Source organism: Oryzias latipes, chromosome 15, assembly GCF_002234675.1.
Source record: "Oryzias latipes chromosome 15, ASM223467v1".
In the NCBI taxonomy this organism is placed as follows: domain Eukaryota; kingdom Metazoa; phylum Chordata; class Actinopteri; order Beloniformes; family Adrianichthyidae; genus Oryzias; species Oryzias latipes.
In genome coordinates this window covers 30,256,908-30,283,903 of record NC_019873.2, presented here as the reverse complement: position 1 = coordinate 30,283,903, position 26,996 = coordinate 30,256,908, and the positions used below count along the sequence as shown (strand labels likewise).

The 26,996-nt window shown below is 47.3% G+C and overlaps 4 protein-coding genes across 6 annotated transcripts in view; 3 read left to right on the top strand and 1 right to left on the bottom strand.

The window, feature by feature from the left end:
- Positions 1-2,978, top strand: part of sfxn4 (sideroflexin 4) — a 7,732-nt gene extending 4,754 nt beyond the window's left edge. The window contains exons 6-14 of the mRNA XM_023963621.1: positions 1,452-1,477; positions 1,549-1,602; positions 1,668-1,730; positions 1,796-1,864; positions 1,931-2,021; positions 2,089-2,204; positions 2,277-2,362; positions 2,439-2,556; positions 2,622-2,978. Coding sequence (XP_023819389.1) covers positions 1,452-1,477; positions 1,549-1,602; positions 1,668-1,730; positions 1,796-1,864; positions 1,931-2,021; positions 2,089-2,204; positions 2,277-2,362; positions 2,439-2,556; positions 2,622-2,699 — 701 coding nt within the window. The 3' untranslated portion in view covers positions 2,700-2,978. The remainder of the gene's footprint in view (positions 1-1,451; positions 1,478-1,548; positions 1,603-1,667; positions 1,731-1,795; positions 1,865-1,930; positions 2,022-2,088; positions 2,205-2,276; positions 2,363-2,438; positions 2,557-2,621) is intronic.
- On the bottom strand, positions 2,743-5,481 carry fam45a (family with sequence similarity 45 member A). The gene is made up of 9 exons (XM_004077520.4): positions 5,281-5,481; positions 4,924-5,120; positions 4,761-4,840; positions 4,550-4,698; positions 3,884-3,995; positions 3,715-3,815; positions 3,537-3,644; positions 3,368-3,462; positions 2,743-3,291 (listed from the first exon to the last, which is right to left on the bottom strand). Exons 1-9 carry the CDS (start codon positions 5,324-5,326, stop codon positions 3,124-3,126), a joined length of 1,056 nt encoding a protein of 351 aa, XP_004077568.1. The 5' UTR covers positions 5,327-5,481; the 3' UTR covers positions 2,743-3,123.
- An 890-nt stretch (positions 5,482-6,371) lies between these two features.
- On the top strand, positions 6,372-13,916 carry eif3a (eukaryotic translation initiation factor 3 subunit A). 3 transcript variants are annotated; one of them, XM_023963618.1, is made up of 24 exons: positions 6,372-6,550; positions 6,864-7,054; positions 7,126-7,262; positions 7,334-7,497; positions 7,803-8,002; positions 8,120-8,328; positions 8,406-8,577; positions 8,675-8,779; positions 8,862-8,960; positions 9,030-9,146; positions 9,223-9,408; positions 9,664-10,011; positions 10,090-10,194; positions 10,260-10,373; positions 10,450-10,572; positions 10,643-10,796; positions 10,986-11,167; positions 11,244-11,335; positions 11,401-11,772; positions 11,803-11,993; positions 12,066-12,180; positions 12,261-12,421; positions 12,828-12,893; positions 13,351-13,916. In XM_023963618.1, exons 1-24 carry the CDS (start codon positions 6,502-6,504, stop codon positions 13,515-13,517), a joined length of 3,819 nt encoding a protein of 1,272 aa, XP_023819386.1. In that variant the 5' UTR covers positions 6,372-6,501; the 3' UTR covers positions 13,518-13,916. The 3 variants fall into 3 exon arrangements, with proteins under 3 accessions (XP_023819386.1, XP_011483091.3, XP_023819387.1); XM_011484789.3 differs by having other exon boundaries at positions 11,401-11,993; XM_023963619.1 differs by lacking the exon at positions 12,828-12,893 and having other exon boundaries at positions 6,373-6,550; positions 11,401-11,993.
- A 7,205-nt stretch (positions 13,917-21,121) lies between these two features.
- emx2 (empty spiracles homeobox 2) lies at positions 21,122-25,040 on the top strand. Its single transcript, XM_004077518.4, has 3 exons — positions 21,122-21,805; positions 22,791-22,975; positions 23,972-25,040. Exons 1-3 carry the CDS (start codon positions 21,415-21,417, stop codon positions 24,137-24,139), a joined length of 744 nt encoding a protein of 247 aa, XP_004077566.1. The 5' UTR covers positions 21,122-21,414; the 3' UTR covers positions 24,140-25,040.
- Positions 25,041-26,996: the final 1,956 nt, after the last annotated feature.

Genomic DNA, 26,996 nt, shown 5'->3' with positions numbered 1-26,996 from the left:
CCAGAACCTTGATCTGCTTCTTACGGAGCCCCTCCTTGGTTTTCTTGGCTGTGTGCTTCGGGTCATTTTCATGCTGACAGACCCACCACGACCTGTCTACAACGCTCTGACTGAGGTCAGGAGGTTTTTGACCAATATCTCACAACTCAGAGCCCCGTTCATCCTCTCCTTAATACAGTGCAGTCGTCAGAAAAACAGCCCCAGAGCATGATGCTTCCACCCCCGTGCTTCACTGTAGGTATGGTGTTCTTGGGATGATGCTCCCCCTTCTTCCTCCTCCAAACACGCCGAATGGAGTTAAGACCAAAAAGTTCTGTTTTGGTCTCATCTGACCACAAGACTTTCTCCCATGATCCTCTGGATCATCAAGATGGTCATTGGAGTTCAGACGGGCCTGGACATGGGCTGACTACAGCAGGGGAACCTTCTGTACGATCCATGATTTTAAACCGGGACGTTTTCATGTATTAGGTATAGTAGACGTGGAAACGGTGGTCCCAGCTCTCTTCGGGTCATTGACCAGCTCCTCCCGTGTCGTCCTGGGCTGATTCTTCACCTTCCTTAGCATCATGGATACCCCACCAGGTGAGATCTTGCGAGGGGCCCCAGTCCGAGGGACATTGACAGTCATCATTAGCCTCTTCCATTTTCTGACAATTGCTCCAACAGTTGTTCTTTTCTCACCAAGCTGCTTGGCAATTGCCCCGTAGCCACTTCCAGCTTTGTGAAGGTCTACAATTTTGTCTCTTGTGTCTTTTGACAGCTCTTTGGTTTTGTCCATGTTGGTAGTTAGACTTCTGACTGATTGGGGGGGGGGCACAGGTGCCTTTATGCAGGCTAACCACCTCAAACAGGTCCCACTAATGTAGAATCAGAGCAGAGTGGAGTTGGACTATTTCAAAGCAGAACAGCAGCTCTTTGCTGGTCAGAAATCTATCTGATCATCAAGTGATCAAATACTTATTGACCTCACTGTATATCTATATATAGATCTATCTATATATAGATATGACACACACTTATTTTTTTAAGGGGAGGGAGAGGGGAAAAGTGGGGGGTGGGGTAGAAGAAAAATAAAAAAGTGAGAGGGGGGAGAAAGTGGTTAATGGTAAATGGCGTATAGTTATAAAGCGCTTTCTACCTTCTGGCCCAAAGCGCTTTACAGTCACACACACAGTCACACACACACACACACACAGTCACACACACACACACAGTCACACACTGGTGGCGGCTCCGCTGCCCAACACTGGCACCAAGCTCCCACCAGAGGTGAGGGGATTCAAAAATTCACATCCCTGAGTTGGAAGCCAAAATAATGACATCAGTCCAACCTGATGATCCAGTTAAAATCCTGTTAACTGAACTTTGGATTATTGTCTTCATGTAAATCACAGAGGATCTTTGTGTCTGACGGACTCTAACTCTTCTGTTTGTCTGCTGCTCTTCAGCGTTTCTGCCCATAGCTGGACCCATGGTAGGTTTTTAACACGGCTCCAAATGACTTCATTTCCTGGTTCCTGGTCAATAAGTGAACTTTCCTTCCAGGTTGTTGCTGCTCTTTTACCTCACAGAAGCGTCAAAGCGGCTCTGTTTTGGCAGGTAAAGCCAGACTTTTCTGTCGGGAGCATTTCAAAACTGCTGCAGCCCCAAACGTGTGCTTTCAGTTCTTACTGCAGAGTTACAACGCCGGCTTCAGCCACGCCAACAGAAACTCTTCAGCAGAGCAGGTGAGGATGTCTCGCTGACAGTCCTCCGTGTTTCCTCTGAAGCTGAAGCTGCTGCTGTGCTGCAGGTTCGGCGGACGTCCCCGAATCATCTGCTGCTCATCACAGGAACAGTTTCTTATGCAGCAGTGGCAGCAGTGAGTAAACCTGCAGAGTCCAGCCTCAGTCTCCAGACTGTTCTGCTCAGGTGTTTGGTTTTTCAGGCCTTTCCACAGATTTTACTCAACAGACTGGGAATCAGAAGTTTGGCGGTGCAGACCGTCTGCAGGTCCGTGCTCCCCATCCCGCTGTCAGGTGAGCGCGGCGGTTCAGCCAGCACGGTGCATTTATTCCCTCTGCACATCCTAACTCTCGTCTGCAGCCGCGCTGGCCTTCCTCAACGTGTTCACTGTCAGGAGTGAGGAGATGGAAACCGGGATCCGCGTGTTCGATTCCCGTGGAAACCCTGTTGGGATGTCTAAAGCAGCTGGAAAAAAGGTTAAGCCGCCGTAGAAGCTGTGCAGCAGCGTCTCCAGTGTGTCACGAGTCCTAATTCTAGTGTTTGTTTAGGCTGTGAAGGAAACGGCGTTATCAAGAGCGGCACTTTTGGGCACAGCCGCCGCAGTTCCTAATTTACTGCTCCTGTTCTTACAGAGGTGAGTCTAAATGACCCCCCCCCCCCCTTGACTATGAGTAAATATCGGCTCCAACCACCTGAACTTTCCTTCACAGGACCGCATTCTTCCAGAGGAACCCTATGCTGGCGGCGCCCTGCCGTCACGTCAGCGCCGTGCTGGTCTTCGGTCTGATGATTCCCGCCTCCTTCAGCCTCTTTCCTCAGCTGGGAACGGTGAGCTGCCCGGTGCCGCTGGCGTCTCTGCGACAAACTCTCTGACTCTGACCCTGATTTTGCAGATTAAAAGGGAGAACCTGGAGGCGGAGCTTCAGGCTGGCGTGATCGGCACAGAACTTTTTTACCACAGAGGACTGTAAAGATGACAGCAGCCACGTCTTCTCCATGACGTCACAGCAGACGACCACTTCAGGATAAAACTTTATTGAGCTGTGGACTAAGACAAGAGACGAGCTTCTTACAGGTTTCATGTCTGAAGGCAGAACAGCGTGAATAAAAGCCGCCGTGTTCACCACCCTGCAGGAAAAGCCAATCAAAAGCATCCATCAGATTTAGAAATGTGTTCAAAGCAGATCATCTGAGGCTCTGATGCCATTAAGGAAATAGAAAATTATTAAAACTGTTTTATGCACACATGATCAGACCAGTTTCTGTCCGATAAGCCGGAACCGCTCGTCACGTGTCCAGGTTTCCTGATCATGGAGGATGAACACATGCAGGGTTCAGGCTGGATCTGCTGCTTCCACTGACATTTCTTCCTCACTCAGACGCAGCGTCTCAGGATCAGATCCGCAGAAGCTGCTCTGCAGCTGCCAAATGAAACAGGAAGTTCTCGGTGGCAGGGGGGAAGTGGCGCCGCTTTAAGGCTTCCAGGGTGACCTTGGAGTCTTCACACTCGCTGGCCAGCGCTGCCAGGGTGGCGAGAACTTCCTTGGTCTTAGTAGAAATGTCCTGTGAAGAAATGGACGGAGGTCCGGTTCGTTTGAACACACGTGATGAGCAGCAGCGGCTGGTCGGGAGGCGTTACCTTAATGAGCCGACTGTCGGATCCCTCAGCATCTTCTGCAGACCGCACGATGGCGTGGCCGATGTCTTTGTGTAACTTCCCCATAGCCATGGCGTCTGAGGAGAGACGGGAGGAGCATCGCTTTGAAGGCATGGTTAAAAACGCCGCGCTGGTCCAGAAGAGTCTGTACCTTTAGCACTCTGGGACACGGTGATGACACCGTCTGGAAGACTCACGAAAACATCAAACAAGTCCGGTCTGTTGCTCACTTCTGGATCTACAAATCCTGCGACGTATCCTGCAGGGAAGACCTTCCTTTATGAAGACAGAGGTTCAGGACAAAGGGATTCGGCGGGAAGCAGACCCACCAGGACACGTCTTCAGATCCTGCAGCTCCGGCTCGGCCAGATGGACGTACGGATGAAGGATGGACCAGTCTTTTCTGTGCCACACCAGGGCCGGCAGAGCCCTGGAGGGAACAGCGGAGAGTCGTCAGCAAAGATAGCAGCTCCAAAGAGCTCCAGAAGCTTCCTTTACCTGGTGAACTCCAACAGAGCCTCGATCCGGGGATGATGGACCACAATCCTCTTCTTCAGCATCAGGGCCGTGTAAAGGATGATGGCCTCCATTCCAAACTGAGACACAACGTCTGAGGCAGAACAGACACCAGGTCAACACCACGACCCGCTCTGTTCTCCAGTCTGCTGTTAGTCAGACCCTCTCCAGAGTGAAATCCATGGTCTGATCCAACCGGGAACGCTAGTTCACCTCAGGAAAGACGGCTGAAGGATGGATGTTCATCCATCAAGGAAGGGCAGAAATGCAGCTAAAGGGAACTCTATAAAGAAAAGGAAGGAAACAAGTCCTTCTATTCATCCTTTTTTTTGGAGGTACGGCCGTGGTGAACGGGAGGGCGGTCAACCTCTGCTCGGAATATTGCAGGTTCGATTCCCACCTAGTGTCGAAGCGTCTGCTGATAGTTCCTTAGATTTCAGAGCTTCTCCGTTCTTCAAAGGGAACATTTCTGGAGATGTTTTTGCTTCTTCAGAACTATTTCCAAACTAAAGCCTAGTTTACTAAAGTGAATGTGAACAAGCCAAAGCTTTGTTTGCTGGATTAAGCATCTTTCTGTTAGTGGTAGCCCCACAAACGTAGATAAAGATGATGTCACGCTGACCAGACCAATCACACGCCACGTCTTACCTTTGACTGAACCTGTCAGGTAAGCTTTGCGAACGTCGTAGTCCTTAATGAGAAAGGGTCCGTTTTCGTCGCTCGGGCAGACCCCTTTGGTCAGAACGGTGATGTAGGCCTCCATCATCTCTACGGGACTGCCATGTTTGATGTACATCCTGACAGGCGAGAGGCTTCAAAATAAAAGCAGTCCCCAAAAACAACACAAAGGAAGTTTTACCTGCAGAGGATTCTGCTGAGCGCCGCATATTTCTCAGGGTTGAAATCTTTTGACGTCACGACGACGGAGAAATGGGTCACCTGTGAAACACAAATCATCAGACGGCTTCGTGTGGGCGGTGCTCCCCGGTGTGGGCGGAGCTTCTTGATGTGGGCGGTGCTACCTTGGCCAGAGCTGTGGGTTCCTGCACCTCCGCGGTGCTGATGTAGTACCAGGTGCGGCTGAACTGACCAAAAACAAAGGTTCCGAAATGCCGGCTGTCCTGGGTCAGGCAGCACTTCCTCAGCAGAACCTGCCTGAGATCAGAACCCACGGACGGGTAGCACCACACCCACAGCGTGTCTCCGTTCACGTCCTTCTCTGTGGGGGAAGCGTCAGTTCTGCTCATTCATCACGTGGGACGTGTTTTTCACCGCAGTTCGGACAAGCAGGAGTTCTGCTGAGGAACCGGTGACGTCACGTGTGTCACGTGACTGTTTCCACCTTTAGATCGAAAGCGGGAAAATGCCCCCAAACTCACCAATTAAACCCACGCTCAGCATCCACTGCGCCTCCGTTGTTGCCATGTTCCATACCCGAGGAGGTCAGAGGCGGATGTCACCTTCAGGAACCGCTCCGGAACAGGGGATCTCTGGCTTCAGACCTCCACCGCGGCAGGAGCGCAGGAATGCCAACAATAATTTACCCCAAAGAATAGATTCCCTTTTCCGGGTTGAGACGTCTGGGGTGGGCGGAGCCATTAACCTCTAGGCCAATCAGAGCTGGCCATGAAAGGGTGCGTTTAAGGTAGCGAGAATGGAAGAAAACTCTGCAGACTGAACTTCAGACACATTTATAGACAAAAGAAATATGTGATACCTATTTAAAAACTACACTTTCATTTATACGTTTTCTCTTTTACAAATTATAATATATTATACATTTCTCACATTTATATCAACAATTTTACGTTTTAAATGAAAGTTAGTTTTCCTCAAATTTACAGAAGTGAAGAACCTTTTAAGATATAATTTTAAACAAGGTGTTCCTAATTATTGGTAGAGACAGTGAAGTCCTAAAATGTCGAACATTTTCTACACATATTTTCTGTTTTATAGACACGTTACTTTTTGAAACGTTGTGAAAACACTGTTTCGTGTTCCGGAGGGACCATGAAGGCAACATGTGGAACTCACTCTGATTCATCCGGGAACTTGAATCATCCACAGCCGCCAGATTGGCCAAAACCCCCGTTTAGTTTAGTTCAACACGTGGACGTCACCTGATGTTTTATTTGCTCGGCAAAGCTTTTGGATGGTGTTTATGACGCCAAATGTGACTTGATGTTAAATAAATAAAAACGTAAAAAGGATCTACTTTCCAACATAAACCACAGCCCCCTCTTCCCGTTCACAAATCTGCATGTTTTCTTTAAATCATTTTTCATATTAGTGAAACTCATCTCTGACTTTTTCATGCCGAACTAAGCTTACTATATAAAGCGGCACCTATAAATAAGATAGATTATTACAAATGTTTATTTTCTAAATGCTGGACAGTTGTGACTTTTGTAAATGAATTGAGGTAATGCGGGGGGGAAACGCATTGGGAGCAGGATCTGGCAACCCCCGCTAGGCCGTGCCGAGGAACCTCTTTTTCTTAGCCAGCGCATTTGCAGGGTTCGTGGCTTTGATGGACTGGTGAATTTCTCTAAATTTGATCTGAGTCAGTGCGTTTTGAGTATCCGCAGAGTTTCGCCAAAATGCCGGCGTATTTCCAGCGCCCAGAAAACGCTCTGAAACGAGCGAACGGTGAGTTTTGGTCGCTTTTATTTGAAGCTCGTGAGACGGCGGTTAAGCTAACGGCTAACGTTGACGCCATGGCGCGAGCCCGCTCGGAGCCATGTGAACAGCCTCGGCCTAGGCCTCGCTAGAGTCACACTCGGATAGAAAATGGCTTTAAAGCTGCTGACAGTCGAAAAGGGGCTTCGATATGTTCAGGACTGAGTTTCGTATTGTTGTCTCAGTCACGTTAGGAAGTTCTGATGCGGGCCTTTGGTCGCAGCCTTGTTCAGGTAATAGCGCGTTTGCTAGTCTTTTCACGCATCTCTGATTTCCTCTATAGAGTTCCTTGAGGTTGGCAAGAAACAGCCAGCCTTGGATGTGTTGTATGACGTCATCAAGAGCAAGAAACATCGAACATGGCAGAAGATTCACGAACCCATCATGCTCAAGTACCTGGAGCTCTGTGTGGATCTCCGAAAGAGTCACCTGGCCAAAGAGGGGCTCTACCAGTACAAGAACATCTGCCAGCAGGTGAGTAAAGGTGGGATTGTTGCTTCATGCTGGTGTCTGACACTCACGCCATGACTGAACGGACCTTCCAGGTTAACATCAAATCCCTGGAGGACGTGGTGAGGGCGTACCTGAAACTGGCAGAGGAGAAGACCGAGACTGCCAAGGAAGAGTCCCAGCAGATGGTCCTGGACATTGAGGACTTGGACAACATCCAGACCCCAGAAAGGTGAAGCTGTTCTCTGATGTTCTGTCCAGCGCGCTGGAGATCTTTGGCTAAACACTGTGGCAAACCTACAGCGTGCTGCTGAGCGCCGTGAGCGGAGAGGACACTCAGGATCGTACGGATCGCCTCCTGCTCACTCCGTGGGTGAAGTTCTTGTGGGAGTCGTACCGCCAGTGCCTGGACCTGCTGAGGAATAACTCCAAAGTGGAGCGTTTGTACCACGACATAGCCCAGCAAGGTAGACAGGTGTTCACAAAAATGCTTTTATTTTGGTAAAGAGAAGACCTCCACCGTAACTTCCTTTGTTACTTGATTACTTGTTGCTTTACTTTGGATATAGTTTGAAAATAGTTTATGCTAAAGATTAATGTTGCAGGGATCCTGTTTAACAATATATTTGTATACATCTTTGAGAGCAGACATGGTGTATGTTTATATACGTCAATAGTATGGAAAGGATCCAGACAGGCCCCTGATGGCTGCATGTTGGCTTTGCCTGGACTGCCTGTTGTTTAAGGTTCTGGGTTTTTTGTTTTTCTGCAGCGTTCAAGTTCTGCCTTCTGTATACCCGCAAAGCAGAATTTCGCAAACTATGTGACAACCTGCGTATGCATCTTGGTCAAATCCAGCGACATCACAACCAGAGCACAGCCATCAACCTGAACAACCCTGAAAGCCAGTCCATGCACCTGGAGACGCGGCTGGTGCAGCTGGACAGCGCCATCAGCATGGAGCTCTGGCAGGTCGGTTCTGTTTTCTGCTGTCCCTCCTGAACGGCTTTTCTCTGTAGGTTACACATTCAGCCAGGTAACGTTGACAGGTGTTTGGGAGAGTGTTGACTCCTTTTTTCTTTGCTTCAGGAAGCCTTTAAGGCTGTGGAGGACATTCATGGGCTGTTTGCTCTCTCCAAAAAGCCCCCCAAACCCCAACTTATGGCCAACTATTACAACAAAGTGTCTACTGTGTTTTGGAAGTCTGGGAATGCTCTGTTCCATTCCTGCACCCTTCACCGACTTTACCACCTGTCCAGGGAAATGCGTAAGAATCTGACGCAGGAGGAGATGCAGAGGTATCCGGGTCGCTCTTCACTGTTCTGCAAGATTCTGTCCTGGGGGGTCGGAGTGAATTCTAGCCTTTGGTTTTCAGGATGTCCACCAGAGTCCTCCTAGCCACACTGTCGATTCCCATCACGCCGGAGCGCACCGACATCGCTCGACTGCTGGACATGGACGGCATCATCGTGGAGAAGCATCGGCGGCTGGCCACCCTCCTGGGCCTGCAGTCTCCGCCCACCCGCCAGAGTCTGATCAATGACATGGTCTGGAACACGTCTGCAGTTACAGCAGTTTATTTCTTTACATTCAGGATTTATTTCTTTGATACTTATGCGCTTTATTTCTTTTTACTTTTTCTAGGTTCGATTTAATTTGCTCCAGTATATCGTACCGGAGGTGAAAGAGCTTTACAACTGGCTGGAGGTGGACTTCCATCCTCTGAAGCTGAGTGGACGAGTGACCAAGGTATGACTTCTCTGGGGATAGAGAGTATACATTTACAAAGGATGGTGTTGAAAGTCATCTTGGTCTCACATTTTGTCCTCAGGTTTTGAACTGGATCAGAGATCAGGCTGAGAAGGAGCCAGACCTGCAGCAGTATGTTCCTCACCTGCAGAACAACACCATCCTTAGGCTGCTGCAGCAGGTCAGCTTCAGCTCTTGTGCTTTTGTGGATCCGTCCTGACCTTAGATGACCTCTTGGTTTTTGTGACAGGTCGCACAGATCTACCAGAGCATCGAGTTTAGTCGTCTGGCCTCGCTGGTCCCGTTTGTTGATGCTTTTCAGCTGGAGCGCTCCATTGTGGATGCAGCGCGTCACTGTGATCTGCAGGTAAGGTCTAAGCCGGAGATGGTTGCAGCTTCAGCCTCCTGTCACGACCTTTGACCCAAATGTCTCGTTATTGTAGGTCAGAATTGATCACACCTCTCGAACTCTGAGCTTCGGCTCAGATCTGAACTACTCAACCAAAGAGGATTCTCCTGTGGGGCCGTTCCTGCAGAACATGCCATCCGAGCAGATCAGAAACCAGCTGACGGCCATGTCTGCGTCTCTGGCCAAAGCCATCCAGGTCATCAAACCCGCCTCCATCCTGGTGAGGGCCATTTGGAGACTGCTGTGGTTCAACAACCAACATGCCTAAAGCCCATAGGGCGTCTGTAAAAGCACCTTTCACGCTGGCATAAATGCCTGGGTGCCCCCCCCCCCCAGCTGCAGCAGCAAAGAGCGACCCCGTCCTGATAAATGTGAAGCAGTGAAAAATGTTGCTGCACCTCAGACAAAAGCACAGGCGTGTTGCCACCGCCCTGAGGCTTTTCTGTCATTTATCACCACTGTCTTCTGCTTGCAGCAAGAACGCGATGAGCAGAACCAGCAAGCCATCGCTGCCTACCTGAAAAACGCCCGGAAGGACCACCAACGCATCCTGGCTCGCAGACAGACCATCGAGGAGCGCAAGGAACGTCTGGAGAGCCTGAACATCCAGAGAGAGAAGGAGGAACTGGAGCAGCGAGAAGCTGAGATGCAGAAAGTTCGCAAAGCGGAGGAGGAGCGCCTGCGGCAGGAGGCCAAAGAAAGGGAGAAGGAGCGCATGATGCAGGAGTGTGAGCAGATCAAGAAGAAGAACGTCCGCGAGCGTCTGGAGCAGATCAAGAAGACTGAACTTGGAGCCAAAGCCTTCAAGGACATCGACATCGAGGTAAGACTTGACGTTTCATTGTGAGTTCATGTTGAAAAGCCCAATCCATGGTGACGGGAACTGTTCTGTTCTGTGAAGGACCTGGAGGAACTGGACCCTGACTTCATCATGGCCAAACAAGTAGAACAGCTGGAGAAGGAGAAGAAGGAGCTGCAAGAGCGTCTCAAGAATCAGGAGAAAAAAGTAGAGGAGGATCTGGGATCTTTGTTGCCGACATGGAATTTCCCCTCATTCTTATTTTGTTTTAGATCGACTACTTTGAGAGGGCGAAGCGCGTGGAGGAGATCCCTCTGATCATAAAGGCCTATGAAGAACAACGTGTTAAAGACATGGAGCTGTGGGAGCTCCAGGAGGAGGAGCGGGTAGGTGGAGTGGCTCTGCATGCTAAAGGACAGAAACTCTTAACCCACGGATGACAGTGCTCCTCTGCTCCTGTAGATCAGTAACCTGAAAATTGAACGGGAGAAAGCCTTGGAGCACAAGAAACGCATGTCCAGGATGATGGAGGACAAGGAGAACTTCCTGTCCAAAATAACGGCTGCGCGGAGCTTCATTTATGAGGTGTGGCTCAGCTCCGCTGAAGCAGACGCCGCGCAGGAGGAAGTTACGCACCAATGCTTGTTGTTTGCAGGAAAAGCTGAAAGCTTTCGAGACTCGCTTGATAGAGGAGAGGAAGAAACGTCTGGAGGACAGGAAGAGGCAGCGCAAGGAGGAACGCCGCAACACTTTCTACCGCCAGAAAGAGGAGGAGGCGCAGCGGATCCACGAGGAGCAACTCAAGAAAGGTTTGTGGAGACGTTGAGCCGAAACGCAACCGGACAACATCGGTGTTGCCATAGAAACGTCTGGCTTCTCTATGAGTTTCAGCTTCACGTTTGTTTCACAGAAAGCTCCTGAACGTGGTGACTTTTCACCTCCTAAAGAGGGAGGAGATTCTGATCCACGATTGAAGGTCTTTACTCCTTTCTGAACAGAACGTGAAGAGCGTGAACGCCTGGAACAAGAGCAGCGAGAAGAGGAGGAGCGGGAATACCAGGAGCGTCTACGCAAGCTGGAGGAGCAGGAGCGCAAACAGCGCGCTCGCCAAAAGGAGATCGAAGAGCGAGAGCGCCGCCGTGAGGAAGAAAGGAAGGGCGCTACAGAGGAGAAGCCCAGAGTAGGAGAACACTGTGGAATCCTCTGGTCTGGTGGATTGTGTGCAAAGACTGAAACAAATCCTTCTGCTTCTTCAGGACTGGGGGGAGAAAGGAGAAAAGGAAGAGGGCGGCTGGAGGAGGCGCACAGACGGAGGCGACTCCGAATGGCGCCGTCCTGTGCCCGACAGGTGAGCTTTACGTTCTGCCGCCTTACCTCTGAAAGGCGGGAATTTAATCCCACCGTTGTTTGTAGGGAGTGGAGGTCCGAGGGCCGAGAGGAAGAAAAGGAGGACAGAGAAGCCCCCTCCCTGAAGAGAGACGGTCCTCCCAGAGGCGAAGACGAGCGAGCACCTCGCAGAGTCTTTGAAGACGACCGCGGCCCACGCCGTGGCGCTGACGACGACCGCCCTGCGCGCAGAGGCATGGACGACGACCGCGCCTCGCGAAGAGGTTTCGATGAAGAGCGCGGCCCCAGGCGTGGCTTTGACGACGACCGCGGCCCCAGGCGTGGCTTTGACGACGACCGTGGCCCCAGGCGTGGCTTTGACGACGACCGCGGCCCCAGGCGTGGCTTTGACGACGACCGCGGCCCCAGGCGTGGCTTTGACGACGACCGCGGCCCCAGGCGTGGCTTTGACGACGACCGCGGCCCCAGGCGTGGCTTTGACGACGACAGGGGTCCTCGTAGAGGGATGGATGACTCTCGCGGTACGAGGCGTGGAGCCGATGATGACTGGGGCCCCAGAAGAGGGGGGGATGAAGAAAGAGGTGGTAGGAGGGGCATGGATGATGGGCCACGGCGAGGCGGAGATGACCCCAAACCTTGGAAGCCCCTTGGCAGACCAGGTGAGTGTAGTTCTGCTCGCATGGACGTCCAGGTGGTAAACGCCGTTGAGCTCTGACGGCGTCCTGCTGCAGGCGGCTGGCGTGAGCGGGAGAAGGCGAGAGAGGAGAGCTGGGGACCGCCACGCGGGGGTGCTCGTGAAGATGGAGACGATGAAGATGGAGATGAAAGAACAAGCCGCCCCTACAGGTGGGTCTCATTGGTGGACCTTAGGACTGTTGCTGGGCAGATGGAAGCCTCAGCGCTAATGGAGCTCTGCTCCTTCATAGAGAGGAGAGCAGCAGCTGGAGGAGAGGAGGAACCGAAGAAGGAGGCGCCTGGAGAGAGTCTCGCAGGGAGGACAATGACCGCGACGATCGCCGTGACCGTCGCGAGCGAGACCGGCGGGATGACCGCGAGAACAGACCTCCACCCAGAGATCAGGATGAAGGTAAACCTGCAGTGATTTCATAGAAACATTTCAGACTTTTCCCTTCTGGAACCAAACCTTCTGACTTGTTTCGTGCTACATTCACAAACTCGCGGTAAATTCAAACATGCTACAGGCTTACGCACATGCACTTACACTCTTTTGAAAAGTTCCTACAGTCTTGGACTCGTTGGATTGGTCAGCCTGTTGGAACTTTTAGACTCGATTGGTGGTGGAACTTGTTCAAATGAGTTTCCAGAAACGGTTGCAGCATCTTTAAAGATAGAATTTGGAATGATGGCAGCATTGTGAATTGAATTTAGCGTCACACCTCTTCCTGGAGATCCACTTTTAGAAAACGTAGCTGCATTCATTCCTTCATTTTTCATTCATCTTCTAATCCCCTTTATCCCTTTCGGGGTCACAGGGCTGCTGGAGCCACTTGTGGGCGAAGGCAGGGGACACCCTGGACAGGTCGCCAGTCTGTCGCAGGGTAGAGTGTCCGCAATCACACACCCATGCACTCTCACATTCACACCTAGGGACAATTTTAGGTCGACCAATTGATCTATGAAGCATGTTTTTGGATGGTGGGAGGAAGTTGGAGTCCGCAGAGAAAACCCACGCATGGAGAACAGGCTAACTCCACACAGAAAGGTCCTCATTGATGTTCTGGTCTGGGACTTGAACCGGGGGCCTTCTTGCTGTGAGGCAAGAGCGCTAACCACTGCGCCACCGTAGCTGCAGACGTACATAAATACGTCTTTGTGAAAAGTTTTCTTCTTCAGTGACCTCCAGACAAATGTAAAACACTTCTGAACACACAGACAGTTTCTTTGTGAGCTTGTTCCTGACTGAAATGTTTTCTTCTCTTCTAATGAGCGGTGCACGGCAGGGATTAAACGGTAGAAAACCGAGGAATGAATCTAATGAGCGTCTTCTTTTCCCAGGTGGCTCTTGGCGCCGTGGAGGGGACGAAAAGTCGGAGGACCGGGATCGACCCCGTGAAAGGGAGCGTGAAGCTGATGGGGAAAAAGCGTGGCGTGCTGACAAAGAAAACCCTCGTCGTACTAAGAACGAGACCGATGATGATGGCTGGACCACCGTTCGCCGCTGAACGTCGTCTGCTGCCGACGAGGCATCGCTATGAGCTTCTGACAAATGATCTGTAGACGTAGTTCCCCTGAGGATGTGTGTGGTTCCTGATCTTCAGCCGCTGTACTCCGGCTTTCATGACCTCAATGGTTTTACCTTCATAGAAACTAAAAGGCAGATGTTTCATGCAGATGTGCTTTATCATCAAATATTATCCGATTGCATAGATACCATAGCCTGGATTTCACTTCTGTCCATTGAATCTGAGTTGCTTCCTAACCTCCAATGACCCAGAAAGGAGAAGTGTGATGTGCATCCCTGAAATCAAATGCTTGTTGTTCTGTTTCACTGCAGTCAAAGATTCGGTCCAGACGTTTATGAGCAGAACCGCCCTTAATTAATAAAACCTTTCATCTCAGAGGCTGTTGGTCGTCGTTCATTTGAGTTCCTCTAGACAAATAGGTTTCAGAGCAAACATGACAAGGCCACAAAACCTCCTTATCCTTTGTGCTATCCTATGGGGTCCAGATGACCCCCCCTTCCATTGACGTGTTCTCCCTACCATGACAAAGGTGGAAAGATTTCATGTAATCCATGGACACCAGTGAAGATCACAAATCACTGAAGAAAAAAGGTTCAGAGCTCTGTCTAGTGGGTCTAGATGACCCACGTTGAAGTGCCTAGGATAGAACATGAGTTAAGGACCTGTCTATCTACTGCTGACCCATTCTAGGAGCGACAGGCGCTTCAGCTCGTCATCCAATGATCGAAGGGTCGGCGGTTCAATCCCCGCTCCCCCCAGTCAACTGTCGATGTGTCTTTGGGCAAGACACGTTACCCTCCCTGCCTGCAGCGTGTGTGTGGATGTGCATGAATGTCCCGGTGATGGTCAGAGGCAACATGCTGGCAGCCACGCCTCTGTCAGTCTGCCCCAGGGCAGCTGAGGCTACATCAGTAGTTTTCATCACCAACTATGAATGAATGATAAACACAGGAAGAACTTTGAGCGTCTGGAAAAGCAGATAAATCAAATCCATCATTACCCACTGACAAACCATCTATGCCGACCCGTTTACCCACTGATGAGCCTTCTAGGCCGACCTGTCAACCCTCTGAGAATCTGTTTACCCTATGACGACTCGTCTACTCTCTGACGACCCATTTACCCTCTGATGACTCGTATTTTCTGGAGCCGTCTCTTTTGAGCCAGACTGCAGAAGGTTCTTCATGAGCTGCTGCAGCTGTAACTACATGGAGTTTTCTGCATGTCAGTCAAATGATGTTCTGATCCAGTTCTAGAGGTTTGGACTGGGGTTTCAACTGATGATAATACAATGAGTGGAGTACCCCAAGGTTCAGTTCTGGGACCTCAGCCGTTTATGTCTACTTACTTGACATTATTAGTGTGTCAAGAAACCTAAAAAGTATCTTATTTGTCGATACAACTTTTTTTTATGTTGGTGATTATTAAGAACACATGAAAGAAAAAGTGGTTTGCTGTAAATAATTTATCACTGAACTGTAAAAAAGCATCCTTCGTGGTAGTAATTCAATTCAATTCAGTTTTAGTTATACAACCGTCATCTCAATGGGCTTCGTACTGGTAATTGTAAAGTAAACATACAATCATAAGGATCATGAATACATAGAATTCAATAGGAAAATTCAAACAGAACTAGCTAAACGGACTGGCATCCATGCCCTTAGACCCCACCTTTCGGTAAGGAAAAACCCATTAACCCTTGTTCTATCCTAGGCACTTTAACATCGGGAGTTGGGTCATCTAGACCCACTAGACAGTGCTCTGAACCTTTTTTCTTCAGTGATTTGTGATCTTCACTGGTGTCCATGGATTACATGAAATCTTTCCACCTTTGTCATGGTAGGGAGAACACCTCAATGCCCACGCATGGAGAACATGCTAACTCCACACAGAAAGGTAGTTGTAGATTTAAATAAGTTAATTCTTCTCTAAGAGTTCTGGTAAATCGCCTGTCCGTCCTGGGGGAGGATCCCTCCTTCATGTGGGCACCCCTGAGGTTTCTTCGTTTTTTCCGGAATCCGGTTTTTGGGAGTTTTTCCTTACCGCGAAGGGGGGTCTAAGGGGAGGGATGTCCAGTTTAGTTAAGTCAGTTTGTTAGTTCATTTTAGTATTTTCCTATTGAACTCTTTGTATTCATGATCCTTTTGAGTTCATGTTTTACTTTGAAGCCCATCGAGACAACTCTTGTTGTGACTTTGGGCTATGCAAATAAAATTATATTGAATTGAATTATGATTGAATGCAAGGATGGGGTCATCTAAGATAGCACAAGGGTTAAAAAAACGGATTCTGGAAAAAAAAAACCCTAGGGGTGTCCACATGAAGGAGGGATCCTCCCCCAGGACGGACAGGCGATTTACCAGAACTCTTAGAGAAGAATTAACTTATCTAAATCTACAACTACATATGTAACCCTTGTGCTATCTTAGATGACCCCCCCCCTCTTACATTGACGTGTTCTCCCTACCATGACAAAGGTGGATAAAGGTGGAAAGATTTCATGTAATCCATGGACACCAGTGAAGATCACAAGTCATTGAAGAAAAAAGGTTCAGAGCACTGTCTAGTGGGTCTAGATGACCCAACTCCCAACGTTAAAGTGCCTAGGATAGCACAAGGGTTAATTATACGTAACTATCACCAACTAAACAACTGTAAAAATAAATGGATATGGAAAATACAGACAAGTATTAAAAATGTACGCAGTAGTTAGAGAAGAATGACATTAGAATTAACTGAGTAATTTAAACCCCCATGATCCAGGTGTTGCGCAATGGTCTCCGTGCGCCGTTTTACCACGCAACCTGCACCCACTACCCCTCCCCTTCTCCTCACACACACACGCGCCTCTTTCTCAAAGGCAGGAGCTCCGATTCGCAAGTTTCAGGCCGTTCCATAATCTGCCATATATTTCACGATAGCAGAACTACAGTGCATCAGTTACTAATAGCAAGCACTGAATCACCACCCTCTATCCAGACAAGAACTATTGCGCCCGAGTCTTAATTCACTATCCTCTTACTTAGTAGCGGCCCCATTGGACATGTCCCAATCTGCCACCCAGGCCCCATGCAAACCACAACCCCGGTTTGTTGAGAACGACACTCACATAAGTTAGCGGACAATTTTATCTGTCTGTTTACTTTGAACACACCCACCAGCAGCCAAACAGTATTAACCTCACTTCTGCTCACAGCTCCCTCACTTATGGTGAAGGATTTAACACGCCCGAGATTCCCCACTTCCCCATGAGTCTGAAAAGCTGAAGGTGGGGCTAACCCCCAGATCACCACAATATTTTGATTTGCTATGTGAGCAGTGCTATTTTTGGGTCATTCCCGTTAAATGATATTTCCCCTTCCAATCCTTTTTTACATTCTGGCTTTAACTAGGACAGTGATCTTTGTGTCTTTTGTGAAAATGATGTAGAAACTGTGGAACATCTTTTCTTTGAATGTTTGCATGTAGAAGAGTTTTGGTCTTCTTTTCATAATTGGCTTGAATCCAAAAATATCATAATTAACCCTTATATTTGGAATACAATTAAAATTTGATTACAATTAATTCACAAAAAGCTGGACTTTCTGATTAATGCACTGATTGTAATTTCAAAGCATTTTATTCATACTTGTAAGTTTTTAGAGGTGAAACCTCACATTAATGGATTACTCAACCGTCTCAACCTATTCTCTAAATCTTTACATTACATGAATCATAAGAACGCCCAGACATTGTGTAACTTATTTGATCTACTTAAACTTTCGTAATAGACCCGTATTTTTATTGATTATTTTTTTAAGTTATATTTGTTTTCATTTTTGGGAGCCAGTTTAGCTCGTGCTGGTTTGCGGCGCCTTCCGTCCGTGAAACCCGGGTTCGACTCCGGGCTGCTCCCTGTTCCCTTCTCTACCTCTGCCGGTTCCAAGCCCGGTTTGAGAAGGTTGTGTCAGGAAGGGCATCCGGCGTAAAACATTGCCAAATTTACCATGCGACTCGTTCGCTGTGGCGACCCCTGATGGGAGAAGCCGAAAGTGGAAGAAGATTTGTTTTCATTTTTGTTTTTTTTGTCTACCTTTATCTCAGAATTGATATTGTTGTCATCGACAGACACGCCGTGATTGTTTGTTGAATATTTGCTTCAATTAAAAAAAATAAAAATAATTTTTTTTCATGCATTCCCTGCGGGCGCCACAAGGGGTGCTCGCGGGCGCACAGGGTTGGTGACCCCTGGTCTAGTGGGTCTAGATGGCCCACCTCCCAATGTAAAAGTGCCTAGGATAGCACAAGGGTTAAAGTCCAGCAGATGGACTTCATCCAGATGGAGTTGGGGGGACGGCTGGGGGCGCCAGACGAGCCGGAGACAGGATCCACAGCCAGGTGTAGGAGCAGGAGTAGAGGCGAGGTACTCGGTCAGGAACTGGAGCACGGATGAGCAAACTGGAGTCTGGAAGCACTTCCACTCCCCAGGAGGGGAAAGAGGGAAAGAGGGACAATACATGAATCACTGCACCAAACAGAGGCATGGAGAACTAAATGATGAATAATGATCAAGAATAGAGGAGAGGAAGGGTAGAAGTAGAAGAGAAAAGAGGACAGAACCCCAGAGCACCATAGTTACCCCAGCTTCAACTTCTAGCAGCCTTTAAAAACAAATAGTTACTATTAAGTTTAATTTAAACACATTAACATTATACTTCCACCATCCAGGGAGACTATCTGAGCAGACAGAGCATCTCTGAGGTTTTTAGGACCAAGTATAATGACCTCAGTTTTTTTTGGGTCAAGAGGAGGTCATTAATTGTCATCCAGGTCTTGATGTCACTGATGCAGGCGTTCAGTTTCTCTATCTGGTCATTCTGGTCAGGTTTAATGGATAAATACAACTGCTGTGTTTCCTGATTATGTTTCCTAGGGGTGGCATATAAAGCATAAACAGCATGGGCCCTAAAACTGAGCCCTGTGGGACTCCATAGTTGACTCGAGTGCACTGAGAGGAATGGCCATTTACATTAACGAACTGATACCTATGGGACAGATAGGATTTAAACCACTGGAGAGCAGATCCTCTGATCCCTATGTCCTGCTCTAATCTATGGAGTAAAATACCGTGGTCGATAGTGTCAAAGGCTGCACTGAGGTCCAACAGGACCAGAATAGAAAGTAGTCCCTTTTCTGAGGCCAATAACAAGTCATTAGAGACTCTAACTAGTGCAGTTTCCGTACTGTGGTGAGGTCTAAACCCCGACTGAAAGTCTTCAAAGTGGCTGTTGTCCTGTAGGTGGCAGTAAAGCTGCTTAACTACAACTCTTTCTAGGATTTTAGAAATAAAGGGCAAGTTTGATATCGGTCTATAGTTGGCCAAGATGCTAGGATCCAAACTGGGCTTTTTCAGAAGAGGTTTAACAACTGCATATTTAAAAGACTGTGGCACGTAACCCGTTTCCAGAGAGGCATTTATCATTGTTAATATGGGATCATAAATTAGGGGAAAAGTTTCTTTAAAAAGTCTAGTGGGAATTGGGTCTAACAGACACGTTGAGGATTTGGAGGACGTAATAATTGATGTTATTTCCACATATTGATCCACAGCAGTGAAGCAGTCCAATGTTACAGAGGTTTCTATGGATGCCTCCTTTTCTACCGCTTCAGCCTGTTCTGGGCTGATAGTAGGAATAACTTGATTTAACTTATGTCTAATATTTGAGATTTTACTAAGAAAATCATCAGAGCTGAGAGTAACGGAGATATGTAATTCTACTGAGGTCTGAAAACTGGTTAGTCTGGCTATTGTACTAAAAGGTACTAAAAGTAGAATAGTAATAGGAATACAAATCTGGATATTTCATTTAAAATAGACAGTACTAAAATAGAGTCAAGGAAGGAAAATTGTTAATGAAGGACCTCATATTATTAAAACATCAGTGGCAAAACATTTTGGAATTCTCTGTAAAATCAAAACGTCTTTGGACAAAAAAGCTTTGCATTTAGTATACAATAGATTGTTCCACATATAAACTGCATGGAAATATGGGGAAACACGTGTAAGTCATATACAAATCCAATTTTCATTCAAGAAAAAAAGTAGAAAGAATGATATCTGGAAGTAACTGTAGAGATCCATCTAATCCATTGTTCAGTCAATTAAACATTCATTAGATTAGTTAACCTGAAAAATAAATGTACAAAACTCATCAATAATGTCCGCCGTATAAAATACAAAATAAACGACTAATTACACCTGAAAAGCTCGTGAGATTTTCTAATTGCCAAAATTCAGAGAAAAAACTGAAAGAAAATAAATAAAATAGAAACAAACAGAGACTGAATTCTAAAAGTAACTTTTCCAGACCAGGAAGGAAGCAGCCGATGTTACAAAATGATCCTTTCAGCCAGCAGGGGGCGGCAGAGCCGCAAAGACCGAGGTTTTTATGGGGGGGGGGGGGGGGGGGGCGGTTTGTGTTCACCCAAAGATAAAAACCAAGGATGGACGATAAGATGAATACAAAAGAATGTTCAAAATAAAGGAAAAAACATGAAATGTATATTTGTTTTTTAATAATAAATTCTGGTTTGCCCCCCTCCCCCCATTTGGCTTCATACGGCAGGAAGAACTAAAGACGGAATTTCAAAATAGAAAGAAAATACTCAAACTATATATAAATATAAAAACTATATAAAAAACTATATATAAATATAAAAAATATCTCCAGAAAAAATGACTCTAAAAACATTTTTAATGGAGTTTTAAAATAAAACGAATTTAATTTAATTTAGCTGCACTTCAAATGCAGATCAATGTTTTAGTAAATAATTAAAGGTTTTATTATTTCACAGACATTTCAGAAATTATTGTTTGTAATTTGCTGCTATTTTGACACAAATAATACAAACATAACAAAGTGAAAAAATAAAAACATAATAAGGACATTTTCAAAAATTAACGAAATGTTGTTTTCTGAATCAAAAACAACATTTTCGACAACAAAATTCACGAAAACGTTCGTGAGTTTTCGGGCCGCCTTCGTCTGTTGCTCCCGTCCGAACGGAGGCCGGCGGCGCGCGGCCGCCGCTACTGCAGGTGGATGAACACCTGAGCGCCTTCACTCTGGAACAGCCCCCCTCAGGTGTTTGTGTGTTTTTGATCCGCACAGGAGACGGACGCTGACCGTCCCGCACCTTCCCCCGCACTTTAGAAAGGAACAAACGCAAAGACAACATCCAATGAAATCCATTTCAAGAAGTTTTCTACATTAAAAAAAAACAGAAAAGACAAGACAAGAAATGAAAATAGAGGAGAGATCAGCGTGAAGATCTGCGCGCCGCTGTGGGCCACAGAATTCCAAATAGACCCGCAGCCGCTGCGTTTCCACCGCAGGCCTTAACGCAAAGCTGCGCGCTACCCTGTGCTGTTCTGGTTCGGATGAATAAGTTAAATGTCCCGGAGACATTTACGCGCGCGCATGCGTGTGCGCGAATGCTTCACTCTGGACGAATCCGTTCCGTGTTGCGCGTTGGGGTCCGCCTCTCCGCGCGCGCACCCCTGCTCCCATTGACGCACTTTTTAAGCGTCGTCCTCTTCTCCACCTTAAGGCAGCAGCAGCGACCAATCAGCATGCCACTCCGGCCGTCAGAGGAAGCTGTTTATGGGGCTGCAGCGCTAATTAGGCTCATGAACTAACAAATCTGCTGGACGAAGCTGCTGCGGAAAGCGATCACATCCATGGATTAGTCCGGGACGCCTCTCGGTTTCCGCGCCGCGTCTTTTCCAACTTGTTTGCTGCGCAAAAACTTTCCCTTTCCGTGGGTGTGGAGTATTTCACAGCACGAGCGCCGGCGACGACTTCCACCTAAACTGGGGAATCTGGACTATCAGACCATGTTTCAACCCACACCCAAGAGGTGTTTTACGATAGAGTCTTTAGTGGCGAAGGATAATCCGGTTCCGGTGTCCCGTTCCGAGGAACCCATCAGGCCCGCGGCTCTCAGCTATGCAAACTCCGGCCAGATGAACCCGTTTCTCAACGGCTTCCACTCCGGCAGCAGGGGCGTGTACTCAAACCCGGACTTGGTGTTCGCCGAGGCGGTGTCTCATCCGCCGAACTCCGCGGTGCCGGTGCATCCGGTGGCCCCGCCGCACGCGCTGGCCGCACACCCGCTTTCCTCTTCACACAGCCCGCACCCGCTTTTCGCCAGCCAGCAAAGGGACCCCTCGACGTTCTACCCCTGGTTGTTACACAGATATAGGTACTTGGGTCACAGATTTCAAGGTGAGTTTGGAAGTGTTACCGTTTTACGCACGTGCTGGAGCGGCGTCACGCATTTTACACCGTCAGACAAAATCTAAATCAAACTTATTTTGCGGCATTTTGGACATTTTTGGAGCCGATCAGCAGAAAAACACATTTATTTTAAAATAAAATACTTTACATTTCAAATAAAAGAAGATTTCTGCGCAAAAAACGTCGCTTCTGCTGCTTTAACGGAGTTTTCCTTCAATTCCATCATATTTCAAAACCGTTAATTATTATATTTCTTGTTAAATATTTATATTTAAAAACGTGAAATTTGTTGATTGAACGAGAACAAATATTTGACTTTCAACCTCCAGTCCAGGAAAAATATTTTTACTGGTCTTTAAGTTGAATATTTTTTATTTCGTGTTTTTCTTTTACAAAAAATAAATACTTTAAAATATTTTAACGAAATTAAATTTGACCTGCGCTCCCTTCATTCGTTTGCTGCTCTCCGTGACTTTTTGCTCATTTTTCTATAATAAACATTTTGTCATTTCGTACATAGAGGTTAAAATAATAGTTTAATAGTTTAAAACGAAATAATTCTAAATATTTTCTCTCCAAAAATATTTAGAATTTTTTCTATCATTTAATTGTTGCTTCGTAAATGTCTGTTATTTTTAAAATGATGTTTTATGAACCAGCAAGTGCTTTGTTTGTCTGTCCGTCATGCGCGCGTGGGGTGGGGGGGTAGGATATGGTGGTGGGGTCTTCAAAAGATTTCTGGTCTTTATTATGAATTAAAAATGAACATATTTTATATAACAGTTTTAGTGTTTAGTTAAGAATCCAGTTAAAACCAGTTTGTGGATTTTTCCAGCGAATTCTCGGCTTTTTTAATTTTATTTTGTTATTTTCTGTTTGTAGTTGTGTGTGTGTGTGTGTGTGTGTGTGTTTTTTTGGTTTGTTGTTTTTTCTTCTCGGTCGTTTCGCTGAATTCTACTTCTCTTGTTTGCAGGAAACGAAACGAGTCCAGAAAGTTTCCTTTTGCACAACGCGCTGGCCAGAAAGCCAAAGAGAATCCGGACAGCGTTTTCCCCGTCGCAGCTGCTGCGGCTCGAGCACGCGTTTGAGAAGAACCATTACGTGGTGGGAGCAGAAAGGAAGCAGCTCGCGCACAGCCTTAGCCTCACGGAAACTCAGGTAAGAACCGCGGGAGTGGGGCGGCGGGAAACCATGTTTTGGAGGCTTCGGTGCGTCCGGAAACAGCTCGAGCGCCTCACCGGCTCAGCTCCGCGTCATTTGTGTATTTTTCCCAACGTGGCTCCTCATTTAGAAAGCAGCTTTTACGCACGAGCCCGCCGGTTTTACGCACGAGACCGCCGGTTATACGCGCGAGACCGCAGACGCATTTTTTCTCTCCAGAAAACTCATTTTATACAACCAGACTCCGTAACGCAGGTTGTCCTTCGAGGGCGGAGGTCGGGGGGCGGGGGCGCCTTTCTGGATCAAATCCACAGCCATTGTCCGGGCCTAACCTCATTTCTGCAGGACTTGAATTACTTTGTTTTGAAGGGGGGGGGGGGGGGGCTGCCTTTCAAAATGGAGGGCAAATTAACCCGTTAACCATTTTATGGGACAGAGGATTCAAAGAGCGAGATGGCTTCAGAGACCCCCCCACCCCCGCCATATTTAAGATGCTGTCGGAGCCCATCAGCCGCCGCCTTTTGTCCGCGTGGCCCCCGGACGGCGGGGCCTTTTGGAGCTGAAGGGAGAAATGAAGCGTCACACACTTCAATTAGGCCACTGAAGGCTGATTAAACGCACCTCCGTTTCCGTTTAGGATCACCGATCGATCTCGGTGTTCTTAAGTCCCCGCGGCACTAATTATTGACAAATCCGTTTAAGCGGCCTGTAAATGGCGGGAGCTGCTGCACTTTTTATTTCTAACATTATAATTATGTCTGTCAATTGTGAGTTTTTCAGAGAAACATTTATTTGAAGAAAATGTTCTCATGAATCCGCAGGTCGCATATAAAAACTTCTTTAGGGATCCAACGTTTGATCCGTTTATACTTTGTTGCACTTTTCTGGACAATAGTTTGACCTTCCCGCGTGCGCCTTTGTTTTTTTTACGCACAGACAAATCTGTGAAAAGAGACTTTATTCTCCCTAATACCCCCCTCCCCTTCCCCTCAGGTAAAAGTCTGGTTTCAGAACCGGAGAACGAAGTTCAAGCGTCAGAAGTTGGAGGAGGAGGGCTCCGAGTCTCAGCAGAAGAAGAAAGGATCGCATCACATAAACAGGTGGAGACTGGCGACTAAACAGGCGAGCCCCGAGGAGATTGACGTCACTTCGGACGATTAAAACACAAGACTTGACATATTTACACACAAACACACACATCCATGTAAATGTAGAGGCGTCCAAATGAAGGAAACGATGGATACCGTAGAGACACAGGGAGGGGGCACAAGGCCCAGGCAGCTGCGGGGGACGAACCCGCCGGGCTCTGCGGTCACCGCGCGGGGCCGCGCGTCCAAAAGAAGCAGAGACTGACGGCGTCCCTTCCCGCCCACCTGAACCTTCCACGCATCAGCCGCCACGCACGCTCACGCCGACACCCGGCTCTGTTCCTCCTTTTTGGACATTTGCACTTCAGAAATGTTTTTCTTCAATTATTGATTTTTGAAAGTTTCCACTCGAGATACCAAAAGAGCAAAGCGGCTTTTCCGTCACCTGCATGTTTTTTTGTAGTTGTTTCTAATTTGACCCTTTTTTAAAATATGAAGAAACTTCTTTTCCGATGGAGATGTGGCGCTTCTTCCGTTTCCAGCGTGTTCAGTCTTTAATCAATGATTCTCGTGTTGCAGTGGTTGTGAAACATGAAGTCGGTGCGTTTAGTGCTTTTTATTTGGATTGAATTTAATTTCAAAGAAAAGTGAATTTGAAAGTCAAAATCCATCTGGTCCAGAACTCTAACGGACAGGGACATTCCCAAAGCTTTAGCAGCGAGTCGCTGCGCCCCCGGCGGCCTGCTGTCAGGACTTGACCCCCCCAGAACTGCTGGACTAAATGACGGAAAAAGAACTTCAAGCACTGAGCGGATTCCATGTACAGAAATGTTAGTTCATGTTTCTGTTCAAACTCTTTTTACAAAATGTAAATACTTTTTGTGTTTGTGTTAAATTTGCTACAATTTTAACACAAAATATACTTCCAAGAAGTATGTAATTGTCAATATTTTGTCAATAAAGTTTTATCAATATGTTGCGCGCAAAAGTGCAGGCTTTTGGTTACATTTAGAACGATTGGGGGCGGTGGGGGGGTCCAAACCCTAGAACGCGCTGATCAGTTTTTTTCGTTTCCAAACAGACCGCAGCGCGCGGAGCTTTTCCCCGCCACAAAGAGCTCCGCGAGCTTTTGTGAAAGTGCAAATCAGTTTGGGCAATTATCATGCGGGTAATATGGGGGGGGGGGGGGGGGGGGGGGGCATTGCCCAGTGGTCCACTTTAATCTCTTAATCCGTAGATCCAAAGGGGTTTGGTTGGACATAATTTAGTACAATCTGACTACCCCTCACGAAGCGATAAGAGAAGGTTGCAATGCGCGCGCGCGCGCGCAGAATAGATCTTTGTTTCAAATCGAGTCTGTGGCTGAAATGGACTAAAGCTGCTGAACAAGAACTTCAGCCAGAACCTCTGCGGAATCCAAAGGCAGAAAAAAACTATAAGAGGACGGGTCGAGACTTTCGGAACCAACTGGATTTGTAAAAGAATTTGATGTTGAAAAGTTTAAGAAAGAAGACATAAAGGAAATTCCTAATCGGTCTTTACATTCGAACAGCAATAAAAATCTAAAGAGAAGAATAGCTTGAACTCTGGAAAGAAGCTAAAAGCTTTATTACAAACCCAGCTTTGAAACGGGGGCGGATTAAGGACCGAAAGGGTCCCACAATAGTTAGAAGAAAAGGTTTCATGCTAATGAGGTTAATGCCCTTTGTATCTCCGGACTCCACAACTTCATTACTCCTATCGCGGGCAGCACGGAGCGGCTCAGCGCGCCACAATCCACTCGAGCTTCTCCCCACTCTGCCTGGAAAGAAGGATTTGATAGCAGTCCTGTTCAAACCAGATAATTATATCTTTTCAAGTTGGAATTAAGATAAAGAAAGTGCAGTGGAGGCGCTGAGCCTTGATCCGCCGCAAACAAATTCACCCCCCCCCCCCCCCCCCCGCCAGTGTGCGCCTGTTTGGACACAGCCCCCCCACGGCCTGATTTAATTACACACCTTTTGGTTTAACACAACATTCAGATTTTACACCCAAATGTATTTTTATCGTCAAAATCTGTTCATTTAATAACATTCACAACAATAATAATGTTATTACTATTATTATTATCATTAATATTATTATTATTATTATTATTATTATTATTATCATTATTATTATTATCATTATTATCATTATTATTATTATCATTGGACCAAAAATTAACTTTTCATGCTTTTTATTGACCTCAAAGGACAAATATATTTCCAAACTTTCGTTTTCTTTTATTGATTTTTGCTTTTTTTTCAGATGATTTTTTGTCCAAAAACAAAAATATTTTCTTTTCTATAAAATAAAATAAAAACCGCGCCGCTTTTCTGATGCCGGTAAACGTTCCCGCCTGCTCCGTTTCATACCGGAGGCCGCTGAGGACAAACCAATGACAGCCTGTGGCGCGAGCGCGCGTGGACTGAAGCGGCCCCGCAGACCGGACCGCTCTACCTGCTCTACCTGGACTTTAAAGGTCCACCGTTGCGCCCCTGGTGACCCCCCCCCCCCCCCCCTAAATCGTCTTGGAGGTTTTGGACGCGCGCGCCATTAAACATTTAGCCCCCCTCCGTGAAAAGATGATCCATCCGTGGAAATATGAGTCGGACCTATCAAATGACCCGCTGACCCAAAACCTTTAATCTACAATTAGTAGGATAATTACCGCCGAAACAGGTAACGGGGGGGGGGGGGGGGGGGTGTCAATAATTGATGGCGCTGAAATCTCTTAAGTTGCGTCTTGAAAAGACGGTTTGTCGGTACGTCGTCCGTGAAGGAACGTTTTTCATAGGCGCACCTGCAGGCCGGATCCGCGTCCAGAACCGGATCCGGTTTCACTAATGAGTCCTGAAATGGATCCGTGTAAGTAGAGATCCGGGCCGCGCGGCGCTGCGGCCTCGACA